Source organism: Limulus polyphemus, unplaced genomic scaffold (assembly GCF_000517525.1).
Source record: "Limulus polyphemus unplaced genomic scaffold, Limulus_polyphemus-2.1.2 Scaffold3064, whole genome shotgun sequence".
In the NCBI taxonomy this organism is placed as follows: Eukaryota; Metazoa; Arthropoda; class Merostomata; order Xiphosura; family Limulidae; genus Limulus; species Limulus polyphemus.
Genome location: NW_013668674.1, coordinates 25,215 through 38,479, shown reverse-complemented (window position 1 = coordinate 38,479; position 13,265 = coordinate 25,215). Strand labels below are relative to the sequence as shown.

General features: G+C 33.0%; 1 protein-coding gene across 1 annotated transcript in view; it reads left to right on the top strand.

The window, feature by feature from the left end:
- LOC106468581 (proto-oncogene tyrosine-protein kinase receptor Ret-like) overlaps positions 1-5,439 on the top strand; it is a 95,555-nt gene extending 90,116 nt beyond the window's left edge. The window contains exons 21-22 of the mRNA XM_022396921.1: positions 2,971-3,076; positions 3,465-5,439. Coding sequence (XP_022252629.1) covers positions 2,971-3,076; positions 3,465-3,607 — 249 coding nt within the window. The 3' untranslated portion in view covers positions 3,608-5,439. The remainder of the gene's footprint in view (positions 1-2,970; positions 3,077-3,464) is intronic.
- Positions 5,440-13,265: the final 7,826 nt, after the last annotated feature.

Genomic DNA, 13,265 nt, shown 5'->3' with positions numbered 1-13,265 from the left:
TAACAAATTCGTTACACTCAATAATATATAGATTACTCTCTCTCTCTAAATGAAAAGTTCCTCGGTGGGTCAGCGGTAAGTTTGTAGGCTTACAATGCTTCCCTGCGGTGGACAGAGTACACATAGCCCATTCTTAGCTTTGAATTAGAAAAACAACAACATCTGGCTTAAAATAAACAAACTAATTAAAAATAAGGAAAAATACCTATACTGAATCGACCCAAGAATATTTTTCTGAAACCATCATGCAGAGTAAGACGAATCAAAAATAATTAGTGGGCAATTTGACAAAAGCAGGAAGTCCAGTTGCTAAACATTTTTGTCTGAAAGTATAATTACTGGTTGAGTAAAAATAGGTTTGTTAAGGTTGTTTAACTTTGGTATTGTTTCTCATTATTTAAAATTATTTTAAGCATGTAATTATCTTGCAAAATTAATTACAGTTCGAAGGCTTAAGAACAGTTGCCTGTAAACTGGCAGTTAACCAAACTTATAACACAAATGTTTTATTAAATGTATTACAGTTGTTTTGGGGGTTTATTTTATTAATACACATTTTGTAGTAACTCCAGACAAGTACTTACTAAACACTGTTGTTGTTGTTGTTGTTTTAGTGTAAAGTTGTTTTATGGGATACCTGCACTCTGTCCACCGCAAGGAACTGAATCCCGTATTTCAGTGTTGTGAATCCGTAAATTTACCTCTGACCCACCGGGAGCATTGACTAAAACAATGGGGGAAGTTTAAAAATATATACAAATCATAAAATTATTGCTTTGCTTAAAATTGGTTTGGTTTACACATCAGATTTCTATTCATATACACAGAATATGTCTTAGAGTTCTAAAGTATCACTGTTACATTTTCATTTTTGATTTTCACAATAAAAGGGAAATTTTTGAATTAAGTTGACAAATTAAATTAACGATTTGAAGATATATTTTATCAGCACGTTAGTTGCTCTTCAAAAGAACGAACTTTCATCTCTCCTGCTCTCTTGGAGCTACTTCTTCCATCATCGATCGTGTTCAGTCTGATGGCTACAATTACGTACTATTGCTTGACGCCGAAATTTCCATTGTATCAAGGTTCTGCGAGTGGAAATGGAGAAAATCTTAGATCACATATATTTACAAACTTTCCATAGACGTCCAACTTATGTGAATGTCAGCTTTCCAAACTACATTGAAACAATTAAAGGCATAAAAGACCATCGGAATTGCAACGAGATACTTTAAAGATATGCGGTATGCTGTCAAACAATATTGCTGTAATTCTAATTACTTCTGCCATTTTTCTCGTGAAAACCTGTTGCTTTCGAGGTTGGGCTGGAATCTTGTGAAGTATTGGCTTGTGAACCTTCGTTAATTCAAAATTGTTTGTCAAATCTTGTTAACAGTATTAGAAGATATGCCTAGATTCATTGCGATGGCATTTTTAGGAGAGTTATGTTAGATAATCATAGCCTTCACTTTGCGGTTGAGAGCATTCCTTCAGATTGGTTCAATGTGGATTTCGGAGCCTGTTGCTGTCACAAACTTTATGTTGCTATTTTTTTTCCACTTCCATGGAGAACATTAAAGGCTTTTTCTTTGAAATATTGCCTTATGCCTCTAAATCACTTATCAATCTCGTTGTATAACTGTTCTCTTCAGAAATTCTTTTTGTATCCTTCAAGCCATAAGTCAACGCGTGGTGATATTACAATGGCAAATGATCAGGAATTTGTCATAAATCAACTATACAGGTGCAAAAATACATTGTCTGTGTGTGCCACCACGGCTCCCATCTGTGGCGACACGTCACCGCATTAGTTCATGTACGAAAAGACAAACTAAAATGATTTTACTTTTGCTGTTGGATTAACAGCATTGCTATCCTTCAGAAATAAATCACGTGTCACTGAAGAGTTTCTGGGCAAGGTTATTTTAATTGGTGGCTTAGGTGTTCACTAGATCGAGTTATGAAATAAACCTCTTGTTAAAAAGTAAAAAAAAAAGCTCCACGGTGGGTCAGCAGACCTGCAAAGCTAAAATCCGGATTCGATTCCCCTCGGTGTACACAGCAGATAGCCTAGTGTGGGTTTGCTCTAAAACAAACAAACGTTAAAAAATGTTGTTATTTTAAATGCAATACGAAGAAACAAATATAATGTAAAAATTATAAAAGTACTGAGAAACGTGTTTTATTAAGACTTTTTTTTCTTGCAGTATATGCGTGTAAGTGTGTCTGTGTGTGCATGTGTGTAAAAATGTGGTACACTCTACAGAACACTGCGTTGTTTTTTTCTATTTTAATGCATATCATTTGTCCTTGTAATTATCCAGTGAAATCACACTAGAGTTAAGATATGAATGTAAAAAAACTAATATAAAGTTCAATTTAAATGTGGGCTGGACGTGGCCAAGTGGTCAGAGTGCTCGAGTATGCATGCGAAAGTTCGCGGCTTGTTGCCGCAACAAACGTATTCCGTACTGCGGAGTCGTAGGTGTATTATATAAATGACGGTCAAATAGCACTATTCTGTCAGAAAAGAGTAGCATACGAGTTGGTGGTGGTTCCTGTTGACTAGCTACCTTCACTCTTTTCTGTCAGTCCAAACTTATGGAGGGGGCCCGGGCCTGGCATGGCCATGTGGTTAGGGCGCTCGACTCGCAATCTGAGGGTCGCGGGTTCGAATCCCCGTCCCACCAATCATGCTCGCCCTTTCAGCCGTGGGGTCATCATAATGTGACGGTCAAGCCCACTATTCGTTGGTAAAAGAGTAGCCTAAGAGTTGGTGGTGAGTGGTGATGACTAGCTGCCTTCCCTCTAGTCTTTCACTGCCTTTGTGTATCTTTGCGCGAAATTCAAAAGAAACAAACAAACTTATGGGGGGTATGCATATGTAGTTCTTTGGGTAGCTTCGCAATAAATTTCTGAAATAAACACTTTAAACCAAAAGACATTTTGATGTTATTTTCCTCTTAGGAATACCTGGACCTAAGCCCTATACAAAATGAGAATGATAGTACCACCCTCTGGACAGAAGATGAGCACTTGGCACCTTTGGCGACATCTAGTGTAGAAAAGCCAGGTATTTAATATACTGAATCTACTTTACTTTGTTTACAAGTAAACTTTATAAAACAAAAGCAGAATCCAAATACAAAATTTTCATTTATAACTGGATATATTTTGTCTTAATTCAAATTATACAGCCACCCCCCAATGTTTCCTAGTATTTACTCTCACATTACAAAAACTAATAATAATAAATATGCCATCGATGGTAAAGTTTATTTATATTAAACTTTTTTCTCTAAGTTTAGTATTAACTGGTTGGAACAAAAACAGCGACTCAAATATACAGTAAAGCTTTACATTAAACGAAATATATATTTAATATTTAAGAAATATTATCTAACTTGGAATATGTATTCAATCATATTAATTTAATATTTTGTTAACTTTCCTTCGTGAAGGCGGAAGGACAATGCAATACAGTAACGTGTGCCAATCCCATGCAGCTGATGAACCATTTTCTATGTCAGCCAGCCAAGAATCCGAAGCCATAGAACTCATTTCGAAACCATCTGACAATGTTGTATCCGAAGCAACAGTGTAATTCTTCTATTCGACTATTACAGTATGATATTGGAAGAAGTATTTGAAATTTATGTCTAAATACAAATTTACGAAACAAAAACGCACTCGTCATAAATGGACATTAAGTTTTGAAAACGATTTAATGTTGTTGCAAAACTCGTGTTTTCAACATTCATTAAGTCGAGTTGATTAGGATAAGGAGTTGTTTTTAAAGTTTAAAAAGAATGAACAATGTTGTAGAAGCTGGTCATTTTGAAATGAAAGCTATGATATCAAAATGTTATTATATTTACAAAAATAAGTTATTTCCACATTTTTATTAAATTGGCTTTATAAATACAGCCATTTTCTTCCTGTATATGTGTGTGTGTGTGTGTGTATTTATATACATACGTATGTTCATGTTTAGGCTTAGATAAAAATCATAGTCATCTGTTAATAACTTAAAATATATGTAAATATCTTTAGTGTAAAGATCCACTTAGTGCCACTGAGATCTTATCTGAGCTTTTAACGATTTAATGTATACATTATTGTTAAAAAAATGCGCTAACAACATGAAGTACTATTATACGTAAAGGTATTTGTGTTTTGAAAATAAATTTCACATGTGTTATACATATATATATATAACAAGAGCCAAAGGTGTACATAATAATGTAGGTATTTAAGATTTTGAAACGATGGAAAATAAACCACTGAAAACAACAGTACGAAATTAAAAATCACTTTGATTTTTATTACAACATTATGTTTATTGTTTAGAACAACTACATGTAATGAATGAAAACCCTAATCAAGAATAATTTGTTGTCGTCTACGGCCTCATTTCACGATGAAACACGGTAGTTTGATATAAGCCTAATACAGCTGGGTTTGACAGTGAAACCACTTAACGTTGAGAGCGTGTCCAAACACGCTAGATAAATAAAAGTACAATACAGTCTAGTTTTACAATGAAACACGGTAATCCAATTTAAGACTAACAGAACTTTCACAACAATGCAGTGTAAACTTAATACGGTCTGGTTTCACAGTGAAATATTTCATGTAAGTCTAATACGTCCTAGTTTCTCAGTGAAATACACTTGATCAATATAAGCCTTACACGACTTAGCTTCATACAACAGTGCTGGCGAAAGTCAAGTACGCCTTACTGTTTTACTTAACAACCTATGTATTAAATCTCATAATACTGGCACTTCTTACACCATTAAAAATCGGATTTCGATACCCATGGTGGGCACAGCACAGATAGCTCATTGTGTAGGTTTGTGCTTAACTACAAACAAACGAACTGACACTTCTTAAGGCTTCACAGAATAAAATTTGCTTGATCTTGTGTGGAATATAATAATATAGTATTTTGTGCTGTAATTTAGTAATATTAATTATTTATATCAACATCCACCTTAATCGCAAAAAAATACAAACAACTTCCATCTTCTCAAAGTCAAGTTGTAACATAATGCTTCCAATATTTGTAATTAGCTTTTACATTCACTAATCTTGTTATGCTCTGTTTACTTATCCGTGAAGGAGATAAGGATATAATTTATTTTATTTTATTAACAACTAAAGTGTTTCGTTATAATTACTGTCAGCATAGTAACGACAAAGCATGGGTGCTACACTACAGTCTAAATGTCTGTTGACTTCTGGACAGACTAAAGCCTATTTATGTATATAGTAATCGTTACATGAAAAGTAGTATCAAGTTAAGTTGGCAATTGTTATTTGGTGTTGAAGATTTAAATATTAATAATTTAAAGAGTTTCAACGTTTTACTGTCCTCCTATATCTGATATTGTACAAATAGTTAGAAGTTGAGACTGTATATACTAATGCTATACATCAAATAAAATTTATGTTCAAAAGAACTTTGTACGTCTTATTAAAAATATATTTTTCACAACAACACGTGAAAAAGCATCATGTTTGCATTATAGGTTGGGAATGACAGACATAAATAAATTCAGTTTGTTTTTAACGTTCAAGTTTTGTATTACTCATTTAATTGAAGATATTTTTCATTTTCGCGAATCACTGGATGAAAAATGTAATTTACGATAGCGATTATACGAAAATAGACACTGAAATAAAAATATACTAGAAGAAATAGAGAATATATTTGTATTATTATAAGTATTTTACATCGATTATGTTAGGAAAACCAAACAGCACATGGTAAAAAGCTATTAATAAAACTTTTGAGTCGGTGATACATTTTTATGTATATTTGTGTGGTAAATGTGGAGAAGAACGTGTTAATGTTTCACAACAGTTGAGATGTGAAGTGTGGGAAAAAAATCTATTATTATTAAAAAAACAATCTTGGCTATATGTTTTTTCCCCTGGATTTTACCGGGCGTGACTGATGTTTATGAGTGGATGACAATAATAGAATAATAGAATTTATAGCTTTAAAACAATGTCCAATCAGACATAGGATGATTACTCATTTGATCTGAAATGAAGATGATCATTCAGCTTATTTCACTTACATTGATCTCAAAATTTTTATCCCATTTGGTACTTCGAAGTAAGTCATAGAATTTAGGTGCTCCAGATTGGTTATGAATCGTGACTAGATTTTAAATAAGATAGACATCTTAATGGTTCATTCATGTGAAAATCCATCGAACGAATGAAAGATGGCCAATCTGAGCAGGTTGCAGTTAACTGTCTAAAAAGTGTTTCATAATGTTGTTATCAACATGTGGAACCGCTTTTAAATTAATTGTGCAGTTACTTGGACACCTGGTGAAGGCAGACCATTATCTTCAACAGTTACTTAGACACTTGGTCAAGGCAGACCATTATCTACAACACAAACAGGTGATAAATCAATTCTGGCTCGCCACAGTCAAGATTAATCAGATGTTTGCAGCATTAATTGTCAGTGTAAGACGGTCCGAAATAGACTACAACAGACCAACCTGTATGCCACACGCTTGTGAGATACGTTCTGCTCACAGTAAGGCAGGAAACAGCTAGACTGCAATGGTGCTAATAGCATGTCCAGTGAACCAAAGACGTGAGGAGCAAAATTATCTTTACAGATGAATTACTTTTCACCAATAAAACCACACACAATAAAGACCACATCCTACCACCCTTTGTGTGTCTTCAAGTGATTCCGGACATTAAAGATGTTCTAGAAACAGCTAGTTCGGAGAAGTGGTCGAAGACGCCTCAGGAACTTATCAACGCTCTAAACATCTGTGCCAGACTGCCCTTGCTGTTTGTAGTTTGTATGGAAGTAAACAGACGTGAATCATAGAGATGTAACATACGTCTACCGCATGTTCATTTATGAGAATAGCCTGAATGACTAATCATTTATATTTCAGATCAAATAAGATATCATCATTTGACTGATTTGCGTAGAAGTTAACTAAGGGAGCTGATTAACAGTATCATATGACATTGGTTTTTTCTTCGTCACATCTAAATCATATATAATTCCAACTGTATTTTATTTGTTGGATGCAATGCATCTTATTCAGTTTTATTGTTGAAAGAATTGCATGTACTTATACATTATACAAATTGTATATATATATAGAGAGAGAGAGACTATTTATTTTGTGATAATTTCATAACAGTGAGATTTCCAACTATTTTAGTGTATTTAATCTAAGATGTTCAACAAAGTGAAATATTATGAAACATTATGTCTAACTAAAAACTGAAAAAAAAGAAAACGGTCATCAAGGCTAACTGACCAGTCGTGACTACAGAGAAAGTCGAAAGTTTTAGCTCACGAAAGCACTAAAAAATACAAACTTACCACACAAAAATTGTGTCTCTAAAAATTATGGGTGAGTAATCACATCCTTCAAGATATCCATTAAAATCACAGTAGTTAACAAGGATAGTATGAGTGACAATTCAATTTTGAATTAAAATATATTTTAGTAAATTCGCTTTCATCTGCTTTAGACATAATAATACTGTATTTGAAAGCTATGACAAGAAAAATATAAAAGTTCGATTTCTTGAAACGATTTGCAATGAAAGAACACATAAATGTTTGTACTTTACTATGGCGATTTGTATACTAGAACATTTTAGTCGTTTCCTCAAAAAATGTTCTATGGTAAAATTCTTAGTTTTTCACAATAACTGTTCGCGGAAATTCTATGCAATTATTTGTGATACCATATTTAATAGCTTTTCATGTTCTAAAACCTGAGATTCTGGTTAACTTAAAATGCTTACTTTTGATTAGATTCGGTTAACGTTTCACTACACTTTTTAATTTGCCCGGCAGTAATACCAAATTGCATATCAGTAGTTCAAAAAGTAACTTGGGTGATACTTTTGTCATTTATGAGTTAATTTCTGACGTACAGTGTCCTCTAATAATCCGACTACGAAGTATATGGTTGTTTTTTAAACAAATCGAACTGTCAGTGTTATGAAATTATCTGTTCAAGAATAAATGCGCTTAACAAGTAATTTGGTTACAATAAAACTCATGAAATAATGGGTTACTGCTAATGCACCAAAAATGTTTTTGTGTATATATATATGTATATACTTTACATCAAATCAACAAGTTTCACAAGAGTTTAGGCCTGGGGTTATCATACTTGCACTGTGAATTCAAGGATTGCTGATTCGCGACCTGTTGGCGCAAAAACGCGCTCTATATTTTGAGGCCATGGATTGGTTATAAGAGTGACAGTCAAACTCCACCATACAATAAGAATAGAGTAATCTAATACTTGGCGAGGAGTGCCGTTATATTTGTTGCTTTTTGTTTAATCTGTCAGATAAAAATTAGTGACAGCTATGGGCAGATAGCCCTTTTGTATAGCTTTGCACAAAATTATAAAATAGAAGAGTTTTCGATGCTCTCATTGTCACCACCCGACACCAGAGGGCGAGTTTTAACAACGAGTGTGCCTAGCTAGAGGATTAAGAAATTTTTAATCTAATATATTTACTGAAAGTTTAACAGTAGCGGGGCCTTAGGTATTCCTTAACATAATAACATAATCCAATCTTACATCAACACATAGTATGGGACAACTTTTTGTGTGTCTTAAATAGTAAAAGTTGCAATATGGCAACAACAAAACGGGGATATGACGACGAAAACAACATACACAATTACTAGTATCATAAAAATATTGACTCATATTCATAGAAATATAACGTATTTGAGTGGGGGGTTCCATAAAATTTTCTGTCAAGGTAACACTGTAATACTTTGTCATAGTCAGGGTTTTAAATGTCAGTAAGCTTGGATTCTTCACAGTTGGTGTCTGTGACTTGTTGGCGATAAATTCGAACAATAAACGAACAGCACACAATCCACTTGTTTTAAAATAATATATTCAAAACAAGTCAAATGTGTGTACAAAAATTCTTTACATTATAGGATATCACAGTTGTATCTAAAATAACAAATAATTCTCTTTTTCTTCTGTTATCACAATATAATTAGTGATAATTTCACTTACGTTACACCGTGAGTTACCACAGTTGTATACAGAGCTTTTAATAATTCTTTTTTACGTCAAAAGTCCACACAACCTAGTTCAGTTACTTTAGAACCCAATTAACAAGACGAATTATTTTTCTTTATTCTGTTTCTTGCTGCACAATCTGTGATAGATTTACTTACGTTTCCCCATTGGTTCCCATCGAACTTTAAATAATTGTCTCCTTTTCGTCAAAATCCGCACAGGCGGGTTCAATTACCTTAGAACGCCCTTTGACAAGACAAATTATTCTCCTTATCTCCGTTAAACTATAAAACTCACTTTAATTGAAATATCGCCCATTACAGTTAAACTAACAATCACGCAGACCAACTTAACTTTCATTAACTGAACGTTTTCTTCTTAACTTTAACTTTTTTCTGGTTACCACAATTGTATCCAGATCATTAAATAAGTGTCTCTTTTTTTTTTCGTCAAAAGTCCACACAGATTGGTTCAGTTACTTAAGAACTCAATTGATAAGACAAATTGTTTTTCCTATCTCTGTTGTTACAATACAGCTGTGAAACACACTATAGAAACCACCTGTTAAGGCTAATCACTCACACACCGCTAACTTCACATTTTCTTTCATTAACTTTTTTCTAACTTAACTTGCACTCACTATATTTATACTTTTACTAACAGAGGCCTAGAACTTTCTACAAACTAGGAGACGCTATGATGTAACAATACTCACATAGCGACAAAAACTTAGAGGTTTCGAGAAAGATGAGGTCAACAATACTACAACTGAACTACACACACAACGCACGACTCTTACCGAGTTACGTAATGAAATTTGTCATAACTATTACTTTTAAAATAATTAACTTTTAACACTCTTGTTATGAAAACTAAATTTTTTATTAAATATTAAATCACTAAATAAATTAAATAATAACTATTAAGCTAAACAATCTTGTATATCCAACAGTCGTACGCCATGAAATGGTTCCGTGAAATAGAAAAAAAAAACCTAGAAACTGTAAATCGCATAGCTACATCGTGATGATATTCGTGAACAATAATTGTTCGTAAAAACGTAAAATGTATCTTTGAAAGAAATACAATACCGCGTTAAGGATATTTGAGCTTTGCTCAAACATTAGATCAGTTAATTCAATAAAAAGCAAGATAAATATATAAACACCCAGTAAGACGAGAACATGTAAAAACTATAAATAATAAATTCTATAAACTTATTACAGGTATTTCACGTTGTAGAAAACTCCTTTTCTAGATTATCTACTCGTTGAATGATAATATTCAATAACATGCTGAACATTAAAACAAGTTTACATACATACGACCTTGTTGATATTGTATATCCCCAAAACGACAATATCTTTTAATTCTATAGAAACTCAACTCAAATTTGTTGTTAGACACTAAGCCAAATGTATAAAGACACAGACAGCACGTTTTACTACGTGTATAGTAAGTGGCATTTTACCTTTATCTATATTAACTGTTTGATCTGAAATTTGAAATGATTGGCGTGAGTATGGTTTGTCTGTATATCTAGTCACAGTCCGTATTTTTGTTTTAGTATTTTAACGCTTAAGAATACACTACATGTTTTTCCAGGAGTGTCGCTGTTATTATTAACTTGTTAGCCCTCCAGTGGCACAGCGGTATGTCTGTGGATTTACAACGCTAGAAACCGGGTTTCGATACCCGTGGTGGGCAGAGCACAGATAGCCCATTGTGTAGCTTTGTGCTTAACTTCAAACAAAACAAAACAAACTAATAAAGTCACAGGCATACAAGCAGTATAGAGCTTAAACAGCTTAGAAAAATCTGTTTAAAAAATGTCGCGAAGTCCATTGGTAAGTCTACGGTTAAACCTAACTCTACTTTATTAGTTATAGGATCTTTTTGACATATACATCACACAAAAATATCTTATCTATAGCCACTAGTTACCGTTAGAGTTTCCTATATATTTTACATCAAAAGAGGGCAATTTCATACAGTTTGTTTTTGCTTAGTTGTTAATACCGAATATTGTAATATCAAGAGCATAAAATTACTCAAAATGATTTAATATGTGGACCGATAAATAAGTAAGTCGGTAATATGAACTATAATTTGTTGAAAGGTCAGCATGACTTCATATGTCAAATAATGTAGTGTTTTACTTTTTTACAATTATGTCATGACATTCAAATAGATTCATCTGGCCTTTCGTTTATATAATAATAAAATGTCCATGCTGTTTCTAAATGGTTATTCAATTTATTTTGTAAACGAAATGATAATAATATTTGCGGGTAAACAGTTTTTTACTTTTACCTTGAGGACGCATGTTCTTCGAAAAGCTAAGGTCGTAACACTGAAAAACTTGTTTAAAGGGTGATTAATGACTGAGAGAATATGAGGCGCCAAATAACTTTGCAATTTAAATTAAATTGTTTGTAAGTTGAGCGTAATTGTACGCGCAGTTTATTTATTACATACTTAGTGGTCTTTCATATCTGTTACCAAGGAAAATTATAAATCGACTTGTCAGTTTATAAATGTCAGTATTATATGTAAATTGACAATTTAGCTGGGAAATGTACTTGTTGATTTATTACATTTGCATGTCGATCTATCAAATGTGCACGAGAATTTACAAATCTACTTTTCCTCTTAATAAGGGCCCGGCATGGTCAGGGCAATCTGCAGGTCGCGGGTTTGAATCCCCGTCCCACCAAACATGCTCGCCCTTTTTCAGTCGTGGGGGCGTTATAACGTGACGGTCAATCCCACTATTCGTTGGTAAAAGAGTATCCCAAGAGTTGGCGGTGGGTGGTGATGACTAGCTGCCTTCCCTCTAGTCTTACACTGCTAAATTAGGGACGGCTAGCGCAGATAGCCCTCGTGTAGCTTTGCGCGAAATTCAAAGCAAACAAACAAACAAATAAATTAAATGTTTATTTGCTACAGGTACATGACAATTTATGAATGTATGAAACAATATTCCATAATTAATAATTAGTAAAATTTTAATTTACTTTTTATGCTAAAATATATATCAGGAACAGTTAAAAAGATTTGTTTTTATAAATATTATAATAACGAAATATTAAAAGGTAGTAATTACTATATATCATCTGTTTGGCAACTGTTAGAATGTGTATTTTCAGATTTATATATTCAAATATACATGTTGTAAATGTATTTTATTATTAATAGTTATTAGTATATTTTATAACATATTAAAACTAATATTTGAATATCGAATGTTGGTGATTTGTATATAACTGGTAAAAAGTAGGCGTGCATCTAGTAGCTGTTGTATTTATTTCTGACCTGTAAATTTTAAAATAACTGATAATGGCTGATTGTTTTATTTCACCTGATAAATGTTCGTCGTATTACTTTGATAATTATTAGTACATGAAAGTTTCATATTTAAAAAGGACTGAGGACGTGAGGAATATGAAAACAAATATTCGAACATGTGCATGTTTATTTGTTTTGTTGTTAAGTGTATAGCCGCACAATGGGCTATCTGTGTTATGCCCACTGCAGGGACCAAACTCCGTATTTTAGCTTTACAAGTCCTCAAGCTTGTCAAGAACCACGTGTGCGAGTCTGTAAAATAGTTAACGCGGGAGAACTTGCATAATCTGGTAAGCGTATTTTTCATTTTTTAACTAAAGGCGTGTGCCTGTTATGTTTTGATAAAACTGGTATTTTCAAATACGTTTTTCATATTTCGTTATTGTGTTATTTTCCTGGACACTGTAAGTATGAGTACAGTGATTTTTGGTGAAAAACTAGTAAATGCTGGGAAATATTCGCAGTCACAGATAACTGATGGCATTTCGCTTGTTTTTAGAGAATAAAATGCTTTTGTTTGTTTGTTATCACGCACAAAGTTACACAATGAGTTATCTGTGCTGTACCCACCGCGAGTATCGAAACACGATTATGAGCGTTATAAGCCCTCATACTTACCGCTGAAGCACCGAGAGGCTAAATAAGATGTATGTAAGCAATAAATGCAGTGCGTGAATTAACAAATTTAACCTACTATAACGTCTGTAAGACTATTTAATTGTAGTATACATAATAAGATAATCTACAGCGTGTGGCATTTAATTTTTGGAGATCAAGAGTAACATGAGGGCTTATAAAATCAATATAATTTAGACAAAAATAAATTTAAAAAGTATAAATATAAGTTTG